Genomic DNA, 23,281 nt, shown 5'->3' on the forward strand with positions numbered 1-23,281 from the left:
GTAATATAATAAAGTGTTCTCATAGAGTGAAAGATCAAAACTAGCACCATGATTCCTTGGGGTCATGATATATTAGGTAAACATATGACTTGGGTATATATATTAGGTAAATTCAATGGGCAGTTTTCACAATGAGATGCATTTCAGTTACTTGAGTGACTAGCATAGCCTGATCCTTGATAGCCAGTAGCGGTAAAACTAAAAGATCGAGCATTTTTTCCTCCAACCAGACGCTTCTTGGTGTTCTTGTGCCTTAAACCGATTCCAGATTCTTGTGCTCTGGTCCGTTCTAAAGATGGATCCTTTTGAAAGGCCTGGGCAATCCGGGCTGCTCTCAGCTCTCTACACAAAAACAAGACAATAAGATTAATAAACAATCCAGTGGACTATCAAGAAACTAATGGACTCTTTCCCAAAACTAAGGAATGCAGTATGCACAATTTTCTTAATTCAACAGATGCTTCCTCATCTTGGAATAAGGCGATCTCTTGAATCTGACCAGAATTACTGAATTCAAATTCCATGTGCTTCCTTGTGACGGAGAGTGCTTTGCAATGGAGAACAAAGTATGGTCTTTGGCTGGTGAAATAAATGCCATTTCATCCTGTATAATGGGCATAGAGTCATGATGCCACAGAAGACCTTAAGGGAACAAGACCTCCTCTTAACACTGCATCTAAGAAATTGTTTACAGAAAAAGTGTTACATTATTAACTCAATTTAAAATTTAGCATTTACATTCAATAATTGTCCTGTTCTTGTCTGATTTGCTTGCTACCCGTGTTTCCCCAAAAATAAGACCGGGTCTTATATTAATTTTTGCCCCAAAAGACATCTTAGGGCTTATTTTCTAGTTATTTCTTATTTTCGTGGAAATACGATACTAAATGCATCCGTCTGGCTGACAATGTTAATGGGCTTATTTTGGGGGTAGGGCCTATGAGCATCCTGCTAGGGTGTCAGTCCTGCAGCGGTTCCTTTAAGAATATTTGGCCTCCCACACTCTCATTAAGAGGGGGGGATAGCTAGGAGTAGAATGGGTTGTTTTCAAAATAAAAAATTCCTTTCTATAAGTTCAAGGTCATCTTTTGTCTCCGCACCTGACCGGAAGCAGTTGGGTGTGGGTGCTAGTGTGGAAGAAGAAGATTGGACCATGTGATGGATTGTGGGTGTGGTGACAAGATCATGAACCTTTAACTGGGTGGGATTCTGATGTAATTTCCAGAATTGGGATTCTATAGCAATGCACTAAGATGTCTGCTTTATTAAATTGGAACTTTAAGGAAAGTTTTGCCTTGGACTCTGATTTAATTCTCCATGATAGTTGGAATGCTAACATTATCCCAATTCTTGGCATAGGGCTTATTTTCAGTTGGGTTTTATTTTCAGGAAACACGGTAGTGGTACTCTGGTCAAAGAACAGGCACGGGTCTTTATTTGAACAAGTGAGCTGGGCCAGCAGAAACACCAATTTAACTCAAATTAACACTACTCTCTATTTGCAATATTTTTTCCTGTCTGAAAATTATAAAGATTGTTTGTCATTTTTTAAGGAGGCTCTTGGGGACACCTATTTCATGTACATATAGTATGAAAGATAGAACTTAAAAGGAGATTGACAGCAAGGATTAATGGAAAAGTCAACAATAAACAGCTTCTATCCTTTCAAAACAGTAGAATTTTAATCTTTCAAGAAAAAAACTCTGCCTGTGTAATGTTTTGTTAAAGACTGCAAAACCAATGTGTTTGTATTCTATAATGATTGAGGGTGATAAAGGGACCAGGGTATAAAATTCAAATACAAGTGTAAGTAGCAGCTAGAATAATTCTCCTCCAAGGTAGGAGTTAGTGCACAAGCAACATTGTACACAATTTTTACACATATTTCTTTGCTATTAGGAAGCACAGGACCTCACCTTTCCAGCATAGCAGTTTTGAATTTCTCCACATTGAGCTGTTCCTGAAGCTGGGCAGCTTTGCCAATAGATGGCCGGAGGAGAGGGTGCTTGGTCAGTGCAGCGGCTGATGGCCTCATTACTGGGTCAGGATGAATCATAAGCTGGTGTTCCACAAAAAAGAGGAGAACTTTAAACTTTAAACTTTAATAGAATTTGTATGCCGCCCACTCCCTAGGGACTCTGGGTGGCTCACAACAAGTAAAAAGCATTTAAAATATTTAAAAATACAAAATTAAAATCAATACAACATCCATTCCATCAAGTGGGGCTGGAATTTCATCAACAGCCCCAGGCCTGCCGGAACAGCCAGGTTTTGGTCGCTTTACGGAAGCGCCGGGAGAGTGGTGAGGGTCCGGATCTCAGCAGGTAGCTCGTTCCACAAAGCCGGTGCAGCTACAGAGAAGGCCCTCCTCGGGGAGCTGCCAGCCGGCATTGTCCGGTCGACGGCACCCGGAGGAGGCCCAACCTGTGTGATCTTATTGGTCGTTGGGAGGTAAATGGCAGGAGGCGGTCTTTCAGGTAGCCAGGTCCGATACCATGTAGGGCTTTAAAAGTAATGACTAGCACCTTGAAGCAGGTCCGGAGACCAATGGGAAGCCAGTGCAACTCGCGGAGGATAGGTGTAACATGGGTGAACCTGGGTACACCCATTATCGCTCGCGCGGCTGCATTCTGGACCAGCTGTAGTCTTCAGACACTCTTCAGGGGCAGCCCCATGTAGAGAAAGGTCTTTCATCACCAAACCTCCAAGGCCAGCATTCTCCTGGCTTCCCCAAAAAGAACTCACCTTGAGCAGTTCTCTGAAGTCACATGACAGTTGCTGAGGGATATGTGGAAGTTTTCCTCTGCGGATGTGGTGCCACGGGGTGTCATTGGCCGGCAATGGACCAGCACCTGCTGCCAGAGCAATAGTTAAGGCAAGAGCAAAGATGTCTGCCTTGGGCAGATAGCAATATTGCTATGGAAGAAATAAGAGAAACCCACACACCCATGTCAGGTCACATTCAGTTAAGAAAACAATATTTTAAAAACAGTAATGCATAGGTTTACATAAGTGGTATTCACAATATTCTATACGTATTTGTAGGAATGACAGTATTTGATGTCGACCAGAAGATGTGTAAGGAACATTTTCTTTAAATCTAAATCTGGTTACTAGTTTGAGTTTATTGGTCTTGTATGCTGCCCACTCCCGAAGGACTCCGGGCGGCTTACAATAAACAAGGGAAGGGGATAAATACACAAAACAACACTTTAAAATACACAACAGTCACAGTTTCCGTGGGGCTGGATATTTCGAGAGCCCCCCGGCCTGCTGGAGCAGCCAGGACTTAACAGCTTTGCGGAAGGCCGGGAGGGTAGTAAGGGTCCGGATCTCCACGGGGAGATCGTTCCAAAGGGCTGGAGCTGCGACAGAGAAGGCCCTCCCCCGGGGAGTCGCCAGCCGACATTGGCTGGCCGATGGAATCCGGAGAAGACCTAACCTGTGAGATCTAATCGGTCTATGGGAGGTGATCGGCAGGAGGCGGTCTCTCAGGTTTTCATTGACATGAAATTCAAAGGCCAAACACTAGAATGTGCCCATATTAGCTATGATTCTGCAATGGGCTACTCATCTAGAAATGTGGAGGTACAGCTAGCATTAACCCTCATCAGAACTACAGATGATTAGGGATAGAAGAGTGTAACAGTGTTTTATGCGCCTTTGGCGTAGAGTTACACTGGCCACATCACCACAGAAGCATCTTCAGACAACACTGTGAATCATCTGTGAATCAGAAATGAGCACCACTCTCTAGAGCTCAACATGACTGACAGGGAAAACTTTTACTTTTTTTTTTTTTACCACAACTGAACACCTATTGATTCCTGACCAAGTTTCAATGTATTTTTTATTCCATGTTATTAATTTCATTTTTTTAAAAAAATCTAAATGTACCCAGATAAGTTTCTAATAACAGCTTATAAGACAATAAATTTGGACCTCTTAAGAATGTAATGCCTCAATTCTTTTTTTAAAAAATTAAATTAAGATTAATGTATGAACCTGACTATAATAAAAGGAATAATATTGGAAGTGTCAGGAGAAATTTCTTCTGCTTTGAAGGTTCCAGTGCAAACCTAACGCCCTCTGAGCTTTACCTCTTGCAAGACTTCATTGGCCAAGAAGCGGCAATCTCCCTCCTCTACTTGTGGATTGGTTATGGATGTCACATGTCCAAGATCCCCTGCCAAAAGATATTGCCAGCAACAGAAATCGTTACATGCATGACTGATTTTCAAAGGTTTCTTTATTTCTGGACTTGTCCGCTCAGCTGGAATCTATATTGGACGATTGTGTGGCATATCTTATAACTGCAAATAAATAGGAGCATGAATATATCTCATGTCTACCTTATCTCAATCTGCTGTCTTCTAAATGTATTTGACTTCAGATCAAACACTCAATTTCATCCAGGTTATTTTCCTAAGAAAGTGAGTGTGTCTAGAATCACTAGGTGTAGCACATTTGAAAGTGCAGGAACAGCACTGCAGAGTCAGGATTGAGTTTGCATTCCAGCCGAAGATGCTTTTTTCTTAAACAAATATTGGATCCTCATCCACCCGGATCCTTTGCTATAAAACGTTATCCTTCTTATATAATTTCTTTTTATCACAGGCTACGTACGACTGAATGTACAGTATATCTGAATTGCTTCTTAACAACGCATAATAGAATACATCCCAAAAACAGAATAATTATCACTTTGGCTATATTTTTATTGTGGACTGCAGTGGTAGGTTTCAAAAAAATTTCGATCCTACTCTGTGGGTGTGGCCTCCTTTGTGGGAGTGGCTTGCCAGCCATGTGACCCGGTGGGAGTGGCTTGCCAGCCATGTGTTTTCTCTCACTCTCTCTCCCTCCCTCTCCCTCCCTCCCTCCCTCTCTCTCTCTCTCTCTTTCCTTCATTTTGTCTCTCTGTCCCTTTTTCCTTTTTTTCTTTCATCTCTCTCACTCACTTTTTGTTTCTTTTTTCTTTCTTTCTTTCTTTCTTTCTTTCTTTCTTTCTTTCTTTCTTTCTCATTCTCTCTCTGTGTGAGTATGTGTGTGTGTTTGTGTGTGTGTGTGTGTGTGTGTGTGTGTGTCTGTCTGTCTGTCTGTCTGTCAGTGGTGGGTTTCAAAAAAATTTGGAACCTCTTCTGTAGGTGTGGCCTGCTTTCCGGGTCCACTGGTGGAACCTCTACCGAACCGGTTCGGTAGATTTGACGAACCGGTTCTACCGAACAGGTGCGAACTGGTAGGAACCCACTGTGACGTTAGCTAACACATTTCAAACATTTCCAGATCCCCAGTCTTTACATCTCCCAGCCCTTCTGATTCCAGTATTAAATACTGGCAAGATTCAGTCAGGCAGCTTTAGTTGTTTGCAGTTCTGTTCTCCTTCTCTTGCTATTCAACTGGGCCTGCAATAGCCCAGGCAAAAAAGCAGCGGTGTCACTGATCACACTTAACCAGCGATAACCTAGCTCACGGGTGACAAACTTGCAGTGTCATGTTGCCGTCACATGACGTTTCGTGACTTTTTTCCCTTTGCGGAGCTGGGGTGGGCGTGGCTTGCATCCAACACATGGGCTGCCAGTTTGACACCCGTGGGCCTAGTTAAAACCCACTCACTTACAAATATTGTAGCTTTAAAAAATATGTAATGCAGACTGCTCTGACACAGCAATTGATAAAACTTAGCCAAAGTCTATGTTGGAAATCATTTGACAACAAATGGTCCAACCTGCCCCCCCTCCAGATACACACCAATTTTATATACCACATTTGAAGTAGCAACTTCATCCTCCTCCCCATCACTCTCCTCTTGACCCACAGAGCCAGGTAGACTGTGGCATATAAAAATATTGCCTGCAATCAAGGAGAAATTGTGTTAGCTTGCAGTATGCATTCAGATATCTTATATCAGCTACAGCCAATGTGGCTTACAAATTATAACCATCTGCACATCATAAAAACACCCATTAAGAAAAATACAGAAGTATGAACTCTGTTTCTTGTGAAAAGCAATCTTGTCCCAGGTAGCAAGATAAGCAGAAAGTCAGGATGTGAGCAAAACATAGGATACGTATTACCATATTGTGCAAATAGTCTATTAGTCTTTGCATGCAGTAAGGTACTGACAAGCTTTTTTAAACAGTGATTTTAAAAAAATACTATTGGATGGTTCATACAGCACATTAAAACCAAAGAACTACATGATTGTATAATATTTTTAAACTCATGCCAGAAAGTCTGTTAAAGATCATGCAACTTGAAGAAGTCAATAATTTATGGGTGAAATTTAATTGATAATCTGTAATGACCTTTCAGAGCTCTATTCCAGAATGCTTACAATTCCAAATTAATATGAGAGGAAATCCCAAAATCTTAAGTGTTCATGAACACATGCTAATTTCATCAAGTTTGAATTTAGCCTAGTCACTGTAAGCAAAATCTATAACCTAGAGTTGTTGAAGGGAAGGGAGGGAGGGAGGGAGGGAGGGAGGGAGGAAGGAAGGAAGGAAGGAAGGAAGGAAGGAAGGAAGGAAGGAAGGAAGGAAGGAAGGAATCCCTTGCAATGGGTCAATACAAACTTAAGCATCATTAAATATTGAACTTCTATATGAACATAGCAACAATCACTCTGTATAGAATATATTTATATTTATCACTATGAGGTGCTGAAACAAGAAGGACCAAACTGCTAATAATTCAACTAATCTAATAACTCTAATGAATAAAGCATTACTGACCAGACACACTTACTCGGTTTGATATCCATATGAACCAGGCCAGAAGTGTGAATGTATTTCAGCCCCATGGAGACTTGCAATAAAATTTCCTTCAGCTCAGATTCTTTGAAATGATCTGCTGTCTTTGAATTTTCCAAAAGTGCATCCTGGAGACTCCCACCTGTGGAAAACCGAGCATTTATTTATTTATTTATTTATTTATTTATTTATTTATTTATTCATTCATTCATTCATTCATTCATTCATTCATTCATTCATTCATTCATTCATTTCTATAGCCACCCATTTCAGTCAGTGACTCTGTGCAGCTTACAATTAAAAAAAGTTATTACAATTAAACACCAAATAACATAATAAAAACAAAATATTCGTACATAGAAAAATTATTCTATGTGCTATTGGATGGCACATCGACCCCTGAGTCACTCATTCTATCTGGGAGCATTTTCACACAGATATGATTACCATTCTCCACACCTTCGGAGCAGTTCATTGCAAATCCCGCCGTTATACTTGCTGTTGTGATAACAGCCAGAAATGACTTTCCAACTACCGTAATAAAAAGAAGTGCAGATGTCAAGTATTCTCCCCAAGGATTTATCTTCTTGTCTAGTATCCATTGACAAGATGAAATAGAGAAAGAAACCAATAGTCTGGTGCAAGGGCACTTTGGAGGGAGGGAGGGAAATCATGCTCTCGCAAATAGGAAAACTGCCTGAGCTGAAGCCCTGAAGAAATCAAGCAGTTAAAATTACAAATGAGGAGTTTCTTAGTTTGAGATTTTGAGCATTCAGCAAGAAGAAAATTAGCTTGTATTTGACCCCAAAGTTCTGTGAAAGTACCCATGAGATATGAAGATTTAACCAGCATCTCTAAATTTGATGCTCCTTTATACAGTAGAACCTCTGGTCATGAACATTGCTGATGTTCTGGGTTCCGACCAAAAAATTCACATTTTTTTTTGGTGGCTGATTTCCCCTTCTGCACCATTTTTTTTTGTAAGCGCCAAATTTCCAAAATTAGATTCGGATCACAACCAAATCGGGTTGCAACCAAATAATTATGGAACGAATCATGGTCATGACCAGAGGTTCTACTGTATCTGGTGCTTATATAGGACAAGAACTGATTTGAATTTTGGGAGTTCAACAAGTACAAAATGTACAACGTTGGGAAAAGTGAAGAATGAAGAAAGCTGATGTGAAAACTTCCTGAAAAGTAATCGTATTTGCTAGTCTTATCAGGTTTCTAATAAAGATTTGCTAGGGTACTGCACAAGCAGCTTTGAATTTATAACTAAGCTCTTAGAAAATAGGTTGAGGTAATTACCAAAGCAAAGCAATTTGTTCTAATTACAGAGAAGCAATATTCATAATTTACAGACTTAGAATAGCAGTACATTAGTCAGGGTTTTTTAAAAACCAAAGTCATCTGCATAAATGCTGCAGGAAGATCCAACTAATGGCCAAGCCACAAGCACACTGCAGCTTCAGTGAAGGAATGATGCTGAACTGATTCTCAGCTGGAGCACTTCAAAAGTGCTAGGAATTCAGAAGCACATCTACTTTCCTCATACCCTCTCTTGTTACAATTCTTGATATCTGAGGTCCATTAGTGCTAGACGTTTAAAGTTCATAGATATTTCAAAAATACAGCCTCTCTCAACCTGAAATCTTTCACCCTATTAGCAAGTAGTAAACTACAAGTCCCATAGTTTACAACTAGCATGGAAGTCTGGTGCAAGGCATGTATCATATTATCCATAAGGCTGAATGAGGAAATTCATAATGTTTCCTGAATTTGGCACTGTGAAACAAACATTGCACTGTAAACTAGGGCAGACCAATTTGCCAGACCAATCCTTGAATACAGCTCATCTGCCTGGAATCCACACTGTATATCCAACATTAATACGATTGAGTGGGTCCAGAGGTATTTCACGAGAAGAGTACTCCACTCCTCTGCTCGCAATAGAATCCCTTATGCCACCAGGCTCGAAATTTTGGGCTTGGACAACCTGGAACTACACCACCTATGGTCTAACCTAAGCACAGTACACAAAATTGTCTGCTACAATGTCCTATCTGTCAATGACTAATTCAGCTTCAACCTCAATAATACAAAGGCAAACAATAGATACAAACTCCAGGTAAACTGCTGCAAACTCAATTGCAGAAAATACGACTTCAGCAACAGAGTGGTCAATGCCTGGAATGCACTACCTGACTCCATTGTTACAACCTTAAACCCCCACAGCTTAAACTGTCTATTGTGGACTTCACCCCATTCCTAAGAGGCTTGTAAAAGGGGGTGTGCATAAGCGCACCAGCATGCCTACCATCCCTGTCCCTCTATCCCCATTTACTTGTCCCTGTTTATACTTACCGTATATTGTGGTCCACTGGCAGACCGTGGAGCTGGCAGCAGAATCGGACAGTGAGGAGGTTGGGGAAGGACATGGGCCAGTCCTGGAGTCTGGGGAAGGCTCAGACAAGGGTTCTGCATCGGAGGCAGAGAGGGGGCCAGGGCCATCTGGGAGTTATGTGCTGCCTCCAGAGTTGGACATCAGCAAGGCAGAGGAACAGAGGGATCCTGTTCCCAGTGCGCATATGCGCAGAGCTGCCAGAAGGCCAGAACAGTTAAGACAAGAGGGCGACTTGGGAGTAAGGCTTGGAGATGATTGCCCCCCTCCCATAAGACATAAAGGAGGAGCAAAGGCACATGAGCCTTTGTAGGAAGCAACTTTGTTCGTTCTGGTTGGTTTAAACTCTGAAGCTCTGTTTTGACTCTGTGCTCCGTGTGGCCTTGCAAAGCTAATTGATAATTAGGTCTTCAGCAGCATTTCAAGGGAAATAAAGGTGGGTGCTTATAAGCCTTATCCTGAAAGACTGTGGCAGACTTCTGTCGGACTCTTTACAAACTATTTGTGGCTCATTATGGGCTGTGAATGAACATAATTCACAGCCGTTGAAATAAAAAGAGGGTTTTGGGGACTAAGCGTGTGATTTTTACTATCTCACAAAGCCTAGGTCAGAACAACCTATATCTGTTATCTAGTACATGTTCAACAAATTAAATAAAAAATAAATAAATAAATAAATTTCAGCAGAACCCATCTCCTTACCATTGCAGTGCTCATTCTGTATGATCATGTGATCATCTTCTGCCCAAGCAGAGTAGTAACGGACAACATGGGGATGATGACCAAGTACAGCATGTGCATAGACCTCCCGCAAAGCCATCTGCCTGCAAGCACACATAGAAAGAGAGAGTCACAATTCCAACTAGGATACTGTTTTTAGGATTTTGACAGGAAAGGCTTTCAGAAGCTATTCTGCAGACAGCTTCAATTGGTTCCCACAACAGACCATACTAGCAGCTGGGTTCATTCAACTCACTAAGCCAAGACGAAGCAAATCACTTTGCTTACTGCAACACAATCCAGTTTACATTTTACATTTTAAAAATTGTCTACTGTGATTACCAATACACCACAAATCACAAATATTGGTGATTGATATAAAAATAGGATATTGAAATGTTGAATAACTAAATAATGAAGGATTAATAAATTGAACAAGCAAATGATGGAAGATTTCAATTTAGCATAAATTGTACTATTGTTAGAAATTTATAAGCTGGTTAAAAGTAATAAATATGATTAATAATATTCTATTTCTATTAAAAGGTATGACACTTAGAATAGGGTGATCGGCATAGAAAGGACACATTGAAATGTTGAATGACTAACTAATGAAATATTATAATTTAATAAAAATATGTGTGCTATTGCAAGGATTATATAAGCTTGTTAAATGAAACAAATATGATTAATACTATTTCATTTGTATTAAAATGTATGACGCTCAGGTGCCACACTGTTCATGAATTGATATGTTTGTAAAAAAAAACTTTAAAAAAAAGGGGGGGGGAGGAATCCAGTTTACAGAAACATCTGTGGAGATTTTCAGACACCCAAGTCATGGTTGCCCCAAAGGTACTTTTCCAAGGCACACTGATATGGCACTCCAACAGTGAATGGAGATTAATTCAGGGGTGAAATCCAGCAGGTTCTGACAGGTCCTGGAGAACTGATAGTGGAAATTGTTGTAGCCCAGTAGGAGCCGTTGGAGCTGCCACCAGACTCCAACAGCGAGGGGCCCTATGAGTCGGCTCTGGAGGATGTGGGTTCCGACTCCGAGAAGGGCACAGAGAGGCTGGTTGGCCACCAGGAGGCACCTGAGCCTTGGACCAGTGGGGAGGAGACAAGGGAGTGTGATCCTGACATCATGCATTGGAGCAGTGGGGATGAGACAAGGGAGTTGGTCCTGGATGCCCGGCAACGGAGAGCTAATTGGCGTAAGGAACAGTTACGCAGTTACAGGAGATAATTGCACTCAGCTGGTGGTAATTAGGCTCCTCTCAAGACTATAAAAGGAATGATTGTGCACACGCTCATTGCAGGAGTCAACATATTTACTAGAGCTGGAGAGCTCTCGTGGCTAGCTTGGCAGGCTGGATTGCTGCCAAGGTTAGTCTGTGCTGGATTGCTGCCAAGGACTGGTCTGTGCTGGATTGCTGCCAAGGGCTAGTCTGTGTGTTAACAAATCCTTGAAGTATCTTTGTCTCGGTGTGCTTTGGTGTAGGACGAGGGGGGAGTGTCAAACAGGAAATTTTGAGTAGTTCGGAGAACTGGCAAATGCCACCTCTGGCTGGCCTCAGAGTGGGGTGGGAATGAAGATTTTGCAGAATCCTTCCCCCCCCCCACACCCACCAAGCCACGCCCACAGAACCGGTAGTAAAAAAAAATCACCATTGGATTAATTATTATGGGGATTTCAGGAATTTTAAGGAATAAATGAATGCCTCTGACCAGGGGTCTCCAACCTTGGCAACTTTGTCTTGTGGACTTCAACTCCCAGAATTCCTCAGCTAGCATAGCTGTTTGAGGAATTCTGGGAGTTGAAGTCCACAAGTCTTAAAGTTGCCAAGGGTAGAGACCCCCTGCCTCAGACAGAGCTTTCACTTTTGATTTTAATCTACTACCCCACATTGAAAAATGTGTAAAATTGGGAGCAAAGTATTTGCCCGTATTTACTCTTTACATATAATTTCTTATCATTTGACCAAAGGAAAAACTACTTTGAAGGACAAAATGAATAATTTGATGGCTTAAAAAAAAACTTGTCCTAAATTGTTTTAATGTCACCTTTTTTTTCAAGGTCCTGTCATAGCAAATAGCAACATACAGCTGACCTTGGAAAAAGCTAAACAGTCCAGTTGATTCTTGAATGGGAGCATCCAGGAGTTCCCAGGACTATAGAAAAAACGAAGACGTTTTAAAAAAATATTCCAGAAGGCAGGGGCGAAACTACATCAATAGTTTACCAAGAAAACAACATGGATGGATGCAATGGTGGGATTCAGCCAGTTCGCACCTATTCGGGAGAACCGGTTGTTAACTTTCTAAGCAGTTCGGAGAACCAGTTGTTGGAAGAAATCTCATTTCCCCCCCCCCCACTTTACAGGGCTAATCCTGTAAGGAAGGCAGGAAGGAAACATTCTGGTGTTGTTTCTAGCCTAATCTTTATTGCCCTGCTTAAAGAAATTGCCTCTCCAGTTAACCCTTATTACCATTGTAACAACTAAGGTGAAGCGCCCATCAACCTGAATTGGCCATGGTCACACAGTCACATGAACACCGAGCCACACCTACCCAACTGATCATTAGGGCAGAGAACCTGTTGTTAAATTATTTGAATCCCACCACTGGATGGATGCCTCGAGATTCTTAGTCATCCATGTCACGGTTGTCCCAAAGGTGCTTTTTCAGGAGGCAACTGGACTTTCTTGGTTTTTCTTTGGAAGACGTTTCACCTCTCATCCAAGAAGCTTCTTCAGCTCTGACAGGATAGTGGGGAATGGAAGGATTTATATCCCTTGCAGACAGCTGGTCATTTGCATCCTGTCAGAGATCCAGTTCCTTCCAGAAATCATTGCACCTTTGGGACAACATGAATGGATCCAAGATTTAAACCCAATGCAAGTAAGACATTTTCAAAGCCTAGCTAAATGCTACTGATCTGTATGCGGTCAAGAAAACTTAAAAGAAGTTGTACTGTTTGGTTTCAGAAATTCAGAACTAAATGTTGCATGGAGGCCATGATTTTAATCTATCACCGGAGGAGGAAGGATGGCATGTATGGAGATATTTATAATTTTACACTGTACACTTACTCATCTGAGGACCCAGCAAGGGGTTTCTTTGAGCGTTTGATGGCATAGACACAACCATCCAGTCTTTTGATGCACTTATAAACAGAACCAAATTCACCCACACCAATCTTCTCCAGCTCTAGGAATTCCTTCTTGTAGCGGGAAACCATGTTGCTCTCACGCAAGAGGAATCTCTAAGGATGGATGAGAAGAATAGATAATAGATAAGATAATAGCTCACCAAAGATAGAGGAGAGAGCTTGTTGATCTCCTGTAATACAGAATCTTACTTCACGCTCTGGTATAGTCACTGCCATTATTTACCCAAGCTTTTCCAAATTTAATAGTTTCTAGCAGTGGTGGGTTCCTACCAGTTTGGCTCAGTTCGGCCAAACCAGTAGTCGTTTGGTGGGCTGGGTTGCTGGAACCGGCAGCAACCCAAGCCTGCCATGCCCCTGAACTGGTTCTCCCGCCGGCACCATAGGCTTCGTCATCAAGTGCGACCCCTGGTTTCTAGATATAGAAACTATATACATCCTCAACCTTTTTTAAGTGTAGTCTTTTGGACAGCCACAGTTACTTGAGTTTATACAATCTATATATATGTAATTGTGTGTGTGTGTGTGTGTGTGTGTGTGTTCCAACATAAGTCTGGAATGCCTTGAGCAATTTAAACCAAACATAGGTGACTTCCAGCAGTGGAAAGCATTTTATGGCAATCCAGTTGTTTGTGAATGAAAATATCAAGCGTCCCTAGTTAACATGGCTAAGGAGAAGGATGCTGGGAGTTATATTCACTATCTAGACCCCTACAATATCTCTCTATGTAGAGAGCCGAGGTGTTGCAGTGGTTAGGGTGCAGTACTGCAGGCCACTTCAGCTGACTGCTATCTGCAGTTCAGCGGTTCTAATCTCACCGGCTCAAGGTTGACTCAGCCTTCCATTCTTCTGAGGTGGGTGAAATGAGGACCCAGACTGTGGGGGCGATATGCTGACTCTGTAAACCGCTTAGAGAGGGCTGAAAGCCCTATGAAGCGGTATATAAGTCTAACTGCTATTGCTATTGCTATTGCTATTGCTATTGCTATTGCTATTGCTATTGCTATTGCTATTGCTATTGCTATTGCTGTGTAAACCTAGTCACAATCAAATTCCGGTAACTGTCTTCTATGTCCTAGGTGGCGCAGTGGTTAAATGCAGCACTGCAGGCTACTTCAGCTGACTGCAGTTCTGCAGTTTGGCTGTTCAAATCTCACCGGCTCAGGGTTGACTCTGCCTTCCATCCTTCCGAGGTGGGTAAAATGAGGACCCGGATTGTTGTTGGGGGCAATATGCTGACTCTGTAAACCACTTAGAGAGGGCTGAAAGCCCTATGAAGCGGTATATAAGTCTAACTGCTATTGCTATTGCTATTTTTACACTCTGACTAAGATTATTTCGGTGTCAAAGCAATCTCTTTTCTACCCATTTTCTTAAGTCTTGATTTCCTTAACCATTTTGCTTGAACAAGAAATCCAGAGACCTGTAACCCTTGCATATTTTTGATAATTTTTTTAGGTGGTTTGTTGAAAATACTGCTCTTAAATGAATAAAATGTATGCACCCCCTTTCCTTTTATTTCTCATGGCCAAAGGTATGTTTTAGAATCAGCCTGGTTTTCCACCAAAAGAGGGCAATGTTGCTTTATCCCTTCTACATTTCTAGTAGTAGAAAATAAAAATTCACCTTGTAAACCCTAGTAATTGTGTTGCGACTCAAGGGAAAGGGAGGATAATAGGATATTTGAGAAGAAGAATATAACAGCAGAAGGTATTTACTGCTCAGTAAAACGGTTCTTCTCTCACCCACACCGTAATACTCTTTAAGCTTCGTCTTCATTAGGTTTTCAATTAGAGACTTTTAATTGCCTAATTTCTCCTGCGGTAATTAATAGTCATTTGTAACAATGGTAAGAAAAGAATTTGGGGTTCAATAAACTAGTTTTCTTTCCCAACTTCCAAAATCTCTTCTCCTTAACAGGCCACATTTTCCCATAGTTACAGATTGGAGGTAGAGAATGTTTACCTCATGTTAGAAGCTGCTAAATATGTTTTAAAAAATGAGAAAGTTATGCTTGGAAGACTAATTAAAGTATGAAATACACATTTAATTGATTTAATAAAAGTGTAGCATAATCAAATAAGGAACATTTTTTTGTCATTGGGATTTTCTTAGCCTTCAGAATATTATTTTCAGTTATAGTGAAAATGTATGTATATTTTGGTTTGGAATTCTGTTCCTCTTAAATGGAAGTAACCCAAAAACATTTACAGAAAACAACTGTACTATCAGCACTAAAATGTGATATGGATATTAGAACAGTATCCTCATCACCCTGAAGGCAGTAAGATAATGCAGAAATTGAATTCCCAGTACCTGGAACATTTCTGCCCTCCAATTTAGCAGAACTGCAGATAGTGCCTATACCAGGGCTGTCAAACTTGCAGCCCAAGGGCTAGATGTGCCGCATGCTGGCCATGCCCGATTTAGCAAAAGGGGGGGAAGTCTCCACGCATCACATGACACTGCCATGACGATGCATGCTTGACAGCCCTGTCCTATACAATGACCATCTGCACTTGAAATAATAATCTCATTTCAATAGTTGGGCAATCTCTCAGACTAAAGCCTACAAGTGTTGCATATCAGAGTGTATGGATATGCAATGCTTTGGATCTGATTCTAACAAGATGCAATACAGTGATGTATTAAAGCAGCCATGTCTTTTCCCAGGACCATGGGGAGATACAAAGGGAAGCCATAGGATTATCTACAGCCATTACAAAGACAGACACATTGCACTCCTGCCCACTTTGTTTCTTTCTCCCTTACACACACGAAACCACATATTAACATAAAATAAAGTCTAGATTTTTCTTTCAAAATGTGTTCCTGATCATCATTTCTCTACTGTTCAAGGATAGTGCAGATACTTTTCTTTCAAGCAAATTAAGCAAAATTGGGTGGCATTTGTATATCTCTTACTACTCACCTTGGCAGGCATTCCCAGCTCCATTGTTCCATCTGTTTGGTTGGAATCCTCTCTAAAATGATAAGTTTAATCACATGTATTAGTTTCATGTTCCAATGATATACCGTAGGTGTGAACCTTCTAAATATTTAAATTTTAGTAGTTTCTATGAGTATCATATCTGGGTTGCTATGAATCCAGATCGCTGGTACATGGTAGCAAAGAGTTTTCAGTAATATCGCTACCATATATTTATCATTAGATTTAGATTTGATGATATATGCTGAAAGCAGAAATAACAAATGGAAAATGAAATGATAAAGTTGGTATACTTTTTTCTGAAAGGGTGAAAAATGATTTTATTTGTTAAGAAAAATTTAAACTTAAAGATGCAAACATGGTAAGAAAGAGTGAGGCCAAAATTAGAAATGATAATGTGATGTAAAATTAATTATGTATAAGAGTATGTAAAAGGGGGGACGGACGGACAACACTTTGTTTGTAAAGAGGTTTTAAAATTTGTAACAAAAAATAAAAAACTTTACACACACAAAAATAAAGGCAATATATAAATAAAGAGAATTTTGCCTTGCTGATTTGTCCTCTGAGACCTTGTAGAATCAAATTAAATGGGGGACTTCTAGACCAATCTTCCTACTGCATAAATGAGGGATAAATTCAAAGTGAAAATATTGGCCAGCCTTCCAGCCTTCTCTGAAAGACACATACGCTTCATGTTACATTGGTTAGCCCAACTGGGCCTCTTCATATTTTGTCTCTTGCAACTTTCCATTACCAAACAAAAAGAACTATTATTTGGGGGGCAGGAGCAGAATCAGCAACCAAATTGTTCAAAAAACCCACGTCCATCATTTCTGTTCATCTTACTGATGAGTCGAACAGGCTGCTGAGAATATTCAATATTCATTGGAACAGAGATTTTGAAAGCCAGTGGATCACTAAAACTAGTGGTGGGATTCAACCAGTTCGCACCTATTCGGGAGAACCAGTTGTTAACTTTATGAGCAGTTCGGAGAACCGGTTGTTGGAAGAAATCTTCTTTTGTTTTTTTCCACTTTACAGGGCTGATCCTGTCAGGAAGGCAGGAAGTAAACATTCTGGTGTTCTTTCTAGGCTAATCTTTATTGCCCTCTCTAATTAACCCTTATTACATTGTAACAACTAAGGCGAAGCGTCCATCGACCTGATTGACGTTGAGTTGGCCATGCCCACCCAGTCACATGACCACCAAGCCACACCTACCCAGGTGGTCATTAGGGCAGAGAATCAGTTGTTAAATTATTTGAATCCCACCACTGACTAAAACTTATTTAATACTAAAACAATAGTCTCCCAGCATATTGAATATCTAATATCCTTGGATATTACACAGTAGGAACCAGGGGCTGCTCTCTATCTTATTCATAGAGGAAATAGAATAATTTTCTGTGTTATAGGAAGGCAGATTCTGGATGAAGATTAGGAAAAATTACCAAACAGTAAGAATAGCTCAACAATGGATCAAATTACCAAAGGAGCTGGGATGGTTCAATTGTATTGAATATATATCTAAGCAGAAACTAGACAATTTTGTGTCATGGATGCTTCAATTTGGATTTCTCTTTGGATCAGCGAGTTACACCAAACAGTCTAAATTTGAACCTTATGATTCTGCAGAGATGACTACCTGCTCATCTTATTTTGCATCCTTTGAGAAATATCTTAGGAAGAGAAACACTCACGACTCCCCTCTGGCTTTCCTCTTGCCGCTGGGGTGGAAGACCATCTGTCGATACGATTCGGGTGTAAATGGATTAATATTAACCAAAGTAGTCGAAGGAGCCTCCTCTGGGTCAGAACAGGAAGTGAATCGCAAGTTCCTCATCCCTTTGGAGGGAAATTTCCCCACAGGTGAAGGGAAAGTTGTCTTACTTAAGAGACTCTAGAGCAAAACAACAAAAAATTGTCCATGGGAAAACTTCTAATGCGTCAGGATTTTACAATTGCCCAATTTATAGGGAGAAAAACCTAATATTCCCCAATATCAAAATACATTATGCAGTCCTCTACGGTATTTCAGAATTGCTCCATGCTCCACACACAAGAACCTTTTTATTAAACCAGTTCAAATTTGATCTAAGACATTCATGGTCTTGTGACTCTCAAGTTGAGCAAAAATTCAACACCTACCCACTCTGATACCACCTTGCAAAATGCAAAGATTTCCCACTCCACTTTGCAGAGAAAGAACGAAGTTTTTTTTTAACAAAACATACTGTAGTAGCTTGCCATCTTCCAAAGAGTCCAGTAATGCCCACCTCTACATTCATCCCTAGGTGGCTCATTCCAGGAAGGACCTTCACTTGTGTTGTGGCCCGCCAGCAGAGCTGGTGGCAGACTCAGACAGTGAGGAGGTTGTGGAGGAATATGGGCCAGTCCTGGAGGCTGGGGAAGGCTCTGATGAGTGCTCTGCGTTGGAAGCAGAGATGGGACCAGGGCCGTCCAACAGTTATCAGCTGCCTTCAGAGTCGGATATCAGTGGGGCAGAAGAACAGCTGGAGCCTGTTCCCGACATGTGCATGGGCAGAGCTGCCAGGAGAAGGAAACAGCTAAGGAACAAGGGCCGACTCTAGGAGTAAAGGCACAGGTAGATGGTGAATGGCCTCTCCCATAGGGAATAAAGAGGAGCAAAAGGGGAGGGGAGTTTGCAGGAGACAATTAGTTCAATTCATTAGGGTGAAGATTTGTTCCTGACTTCTTGCCAAGTAATTGCTGCTACAGCGTGGTGTTTGGAAGATATCAGCCTGGCAACTCTCCAAGCCTGATAAAGGTCTATAGTTGTGAAATCTCATGAAAAACTGCTTGCCGGGAGCAGACGAGGAGTCTACTTCATGACCTTAGAAAGCATAGGTCAGAACACCTTGATTCTGCTTAATCCAGGAGTGTCAAACTCATGGCCCGCCGGCTGGATGCATCACCCACTGGCCATGCCCACCCCTGGTTTAGCAAAGGGAAAAAAGTTGTGATACGTCACATGACAACAACGTGATATCATGAGTTTTACACCCCTGGTTTAATCTATCCCCTTGTCTGCAATCAAGGACATTTGAGCCGAGGTGGCGCAGTGGTTAAATGCAGCACTGCAGGCTACTGCTAGATCAGCAGTTCAGCGGTTCAAATCTCACCGGCTCAGGGTTGACTCAGCCTTCCATCCTTCTGAGGTGGGTAAAATGAGGACCCAGATTGTTGGGGGCAATATGCTGACTCTCTGTAAACCGCTTAGAGAGGGCTGAAAGCCCTATGAAGCGGTATATAAGTCTACTGCTATTGCTATTTACATATAGAGAAGGGCTGCACAGATCAAAGACCAACACTGTCCTTTCCCTACAAGCTTTGGGGCTTCCAGGCAAGTGCGGTTAGGTTGGAACAACCAAGAGTTAAGACACTGGATTGGCTGAAAATTTTAGACTCTTCTATCCAAGGAGATAGTTATAGTTTTAGGGAACTGCTCATAAAGGGTTAGACTATTAGTCCATTATTAGTCCACGTTCTATTGGGATCTCAAGCTGGAATTTTTCCTAGCAATTCATGACTGAAGCTCATCTAATGTCTGAATTAAGATTTGAGCCATTCTGGAAGGCTCTTCTTTATTTGCAGCCTAAAAATCAGAGGTCAGCTATGAACCTCAGTTTCGTGTTAAGCAGTGTCTTTGTCAGTTATACAGTTTTAGAGATCAAGGAAAGAAAGAAGAATGCCTCATTTCTTGTCTTTGTTATTTTATCAGTAAGTTATTTCTGACAACAAAGCCTCAATCAATGCTCTAGAGCAGTGTTTCTCAACCTTGGTAACTTGAAGATGTCCGGACTTCAACTCCCAGAATTCCCCAGCCAGCGAATGCTGGCTGGGGAATTCTGGGAGTTGAAGTCCGGACATCTTCAAGTTGCCAAGGTTGAGAAACACTGCTCTAGAATGTTCATGCGGTCTTTAGACATCCATCCAAATTAGCAGAAAGATGAAGTGGAATGTTTAAATAGTTCCATTTCAAGTTTTAAGAAAGCAAACCAGAATTAAATAATGCACCAGGATCATACCCAGCTGGAATTCTACATCTAAGCCGGTATGACAAAAAATTCAGGAGGTGCTTTGAGATATAGCTCTATCTGCAATGATGCATTGAGTCACCTTATTAGTTAAAGAGTCAGGGAATAAAAGGGAACATATTCTCTTGATCTCTAGCTATTCAGCTACAAAAATATAGGCATTGCTTTCATGATAATAGGTAGGATGGAGCTCCCAAAATGCATTTGTACCTAGCCCCACATCACCTCTGAAGCAGATGTACATTTTTATCTCCCCTTTTCCTGTGGAGCAGAGGAACCTTCTCTTCCCTATCATTCATTTTATCCTCAAAATAATCCTGTGCAAATAATCCATTGACAGCCCCATGTTGGCTAGGAAGTTGTGAGAGCAGAAATCCAACCCATCCAGTTGTTAGAGGCTTACAATCCAAGTGTTCTGCCACATTTTACAATTCCCAAAGAATAAGCAAGAGATAAATTATGTTTCATCATCATCATCATCTTTTAACGACCCCATAATCCCTTGCGGGGTGGAATCTGGGCAACTGAATGGAGCTAGCAGAGCCTTTAATGGCCAGATGCCCTTCCTGTTGCCAATGCGGAGTTTTGTTCAGCAGATATATTCTCATTGTGCCCAGAGGGGGAAATATCTGTCTCTACCTAGGATTGAACTCACAGCCCCACCTCTAGACCACTGCACCAGATAAATTATGTTTGTTTAGCATAATTTGAATGCAGCTCATTACTATGCATACATTAAATGTATGTGTTATGCAGCAGAGTCTAATAAAACATTGTTCATGCTCTAATACCTCATTTTATTAAAATCTCAGAATGTGCCTTTTGGTGCTCTTCAAGTAGACACGTTCATCTTTTTGAAGCTTATTATGATGTCTGGGCACACTGTTTTGGATTCACCCAAACAATTCAAAGCTGAACACTAATGGAGGAACTATACAGCCTCTCCTCTAAGGAACTCATAAAGTCTGAAGTGACATGACCAATTTCACTTCAAACAGCAGATACGTTTTATGGACAATAAATCCTGAAGCAATTAGCAATATTAAGTTTCAGACATGATGAAAGGCTGAAGATCAAGACTATGCTCTTACAGTAGTTAGCTTGGACACTGTCAGAAGAACAGGTTGTGAATTATTATTATTGTCATCATCACCACCGTACCTTTGGAGTATTCGGGGTATCACAGAGTTGCAGCTTCTGCCAAGTAACATAATGCAAAGGAGTTCCAGGATAATCTTCCAAAGGGACAGTTTTCTTTCGCAAAGAATCCCTACATCCCCTCAGAGGATTCACCCAAGAAACTGGGTGTGCTGGAGAGCAATCGTTCAATTGTCTTTGAGGGGTCACTGGGAAAGGAGAATGCGTTCTCCAGTTCTGAAACTCAAAATTTTTCTGTGGAGTGACATGCTTCACATCTTCCACTCTTAAACCATCATCCTCTTCCATCTCACTGTCTTCTCCACATCTGGAAAAATCCAGCTTCTGTATGAGTTTGTTACTGCTGCTCCAGTCATCCATTGCAGCTGAAAAAGGCAGGAGAACATATCATGCTAAAGCATAATTTAATTAGAGTGCTGAGTGCGGCTTAGAGGCACTTATCGTAGCTCACACATGGTGCTAATAGATTAGTGCAAGAGATAAACCCAACCAAAATCAATCAGGATTGAGACATCAAATTATGCTTTGCTTTAACTATGATTCCATTAAACTCTCAGGCAACTGGATTGAAACAAAATGGCTGCAGAATTCAAAGTTAGATTCCCAAACCACCTTAAGATTTAACATGTGTGAATTCACCCAGAAAGTATTTCACAAAAGGATATGAACTCTGCATAGCAACCCTCACAATCCTGAAATTAGATATGCCAGGCTTGCATCCTAGATGATGAGTTTGTTTCTTCAAATCAAGCCCAATTCTTTAAAAAGTTTTTAGTCTCTTCTCTCAAGGGCTTGATTAACCTTTATTGTAAAGTGTCTTGATTTGTTCCTAATCAGATAACTACTGCTAGCTGTTCAGAGGCAAACTTTATGTAGAGAGCACCATTTTAAAAAGGCAGTCTTTTTAAGTCTTATTTTTCCAGTCTTATTTTACATTCAGATTAAAATTAACACTATCTGAGGGTAAATAGCCTTTAAAAAAAAGATAGACTGCTATTTTTCAGTGAAATTATGGCACAATATTGTATTAAACTAACATGCTGTGTATGCTAAAAAGGAAATAACCCCATTCAATTCAGTACTCTACAGCACATTTTCAGGTAAGCATGAATGGAATAAGGTATGCACTCATTTGAGGCACACACTTGTCACATAAGACTTAAGTCAGCCAGCTGATATATAAGTAAATTAAAGAAAGGTTGTACATAATGTCTCTTTTATATAGCCTTCCAGTCAGAGAAGAAAGGGTTTCTGCAGATACAAAAACATAAACCAGCTAGCAAATATTGCCTTACTCCCAACCCTTTTACGAAAAATGTATTCAGTACCCAAACAGAAGTTACAGCAACTCAACTGGTACTGAAGCACAGTAGCATCTGTTCAAACTTATCCTTGAACTTCCTGTTAAAACCATTCATTGGGCCTTATGGATTGTGCTGGAGGAGTTTACAAACATCACTTCCTGCATATTCACTCTAAGGTAATTCTGTAAAAACTTGCATTGTTCTGTGAGTCATTCAGAATTAAATGGTATTGCAAGATGAGTTGATGGCTCTTAAGCAAGATTAGGATACCTTTAAACAAAACACAGATCACTGAACTGCAGCTCTGGGGAAGGGAGTCTTAGTTTGGAACTAATTTGCCACCGCCTGCTTCCAAAATATCTTTTACTATCAACAATTTTCTGATTCAATTCTAACTAGGTTCATGTCTGCTTAAGTTTTTGAGATAAGCCCAAGTCAGCTAGATCCTTCTATCTAGCAAGTGATTGAGACTTTGCATTTTCAGGTAAAATTTGGGAGAGATTTCAGTCTGAAACATGAAAACTGTAGCCATGAAAAGGACCAATGTATGCTAGAGATTAGAGTTTTGTAAACTTGGCAGCTTGAAGATATGTGGACTTCAACTCCCAGGATTCTTCAGCCAGCATGCTGGCTGGAGAATCCTGGGAGTTGAAGTCCACACAACTTCAAGTCGCCAAGTCTGAAATACAGTGACCAGTGTTCACTATTTATTAAAAACACTGGAAGGATGATAGAAAAAAGAAAAGAAAAGGGAGCCAG

At 40.9% G+C, this 23,281-nt stretch overlaps 1 protein-coding gene across 1 annotated transcript; it reads right to left on the bottom strand.

Moving 5' to 3' along the window:
- Nucleotides 1-143: 143 nt before the first annotated feature.
- On the bottom strand, nucleotides 144-21,578 carry WEE2 (WEE2 oocyte meiosis inhibiting kinase). Its single transcript, XM_087722469.1, has 11 exons — nucleotides 21,222-21,578; nucleotides 17,703-17,902; nucleotides 15,982-16,033; nucleotides 12,972-13,144; nucleotides 9,859-9,980; nucleotides 6,748-6,894; nucleotides 5,749-5,850; nucleotides 4,101-4,186; nucleotides 2,746-2,916; nucleotides 1,917-2,059; nucleotides 144-342 (listed from the first exon to the last, which is right to left on the bottom strand). Exons 1-11 carry the CDS (start codon nucleotides 21,576-21,578, stop codon nucleotides 144-146), a joined length of 1,752 nt encoding a protein of 583 aa, XP_087578595.1.
- Nucleotides 21,579-23,281: the final 1,703 nt, after the last annotated feature.

This window comes from Thamnophis sirtalis, unplaced genomic scaffold (genome assembly GCF_051295495.1).
Source record: "Thamnophis sirtalis isolate CommonGarterSnake01/CBP01778 unplaced genomic scaffold, rThaSir2_p1.2 scaffold_9, whole genome shotgun sequence".
In the NCBI taxonomy this organism is placed as follows: Eukaryota; Metazoa; Chordata; class Lepidosauria; order Squamata; family Natricidae; genus Thamnophis; species Thamnophis sirtalis.

Excerpts from the sequence above, each read along its gene's own strand:
- WEE2 (XM_087722469.1), bottom strand. The coding sequence starts at position 21,578 with ATGGATGACTGGAGCAGCAGTAACAAACTCATACAGAAGCTGGATTTT. Across the intron at positions 17,903-21,221 it reads ATACCCCGAATACTCCAAAG|AGTCTCTTAAGTAAGACAAC; the intron begins GTACGGTGGTGA and ends GTTTTGCTCTAG. Across the intron at positions 343-1,916 it reads AAAACTGCTATGCTGGAAAG|AGAGCTGAGAGCAGCCCGGA; the intron begins GTGAGGTCCTGT and ends GTTTTTGTGTAG.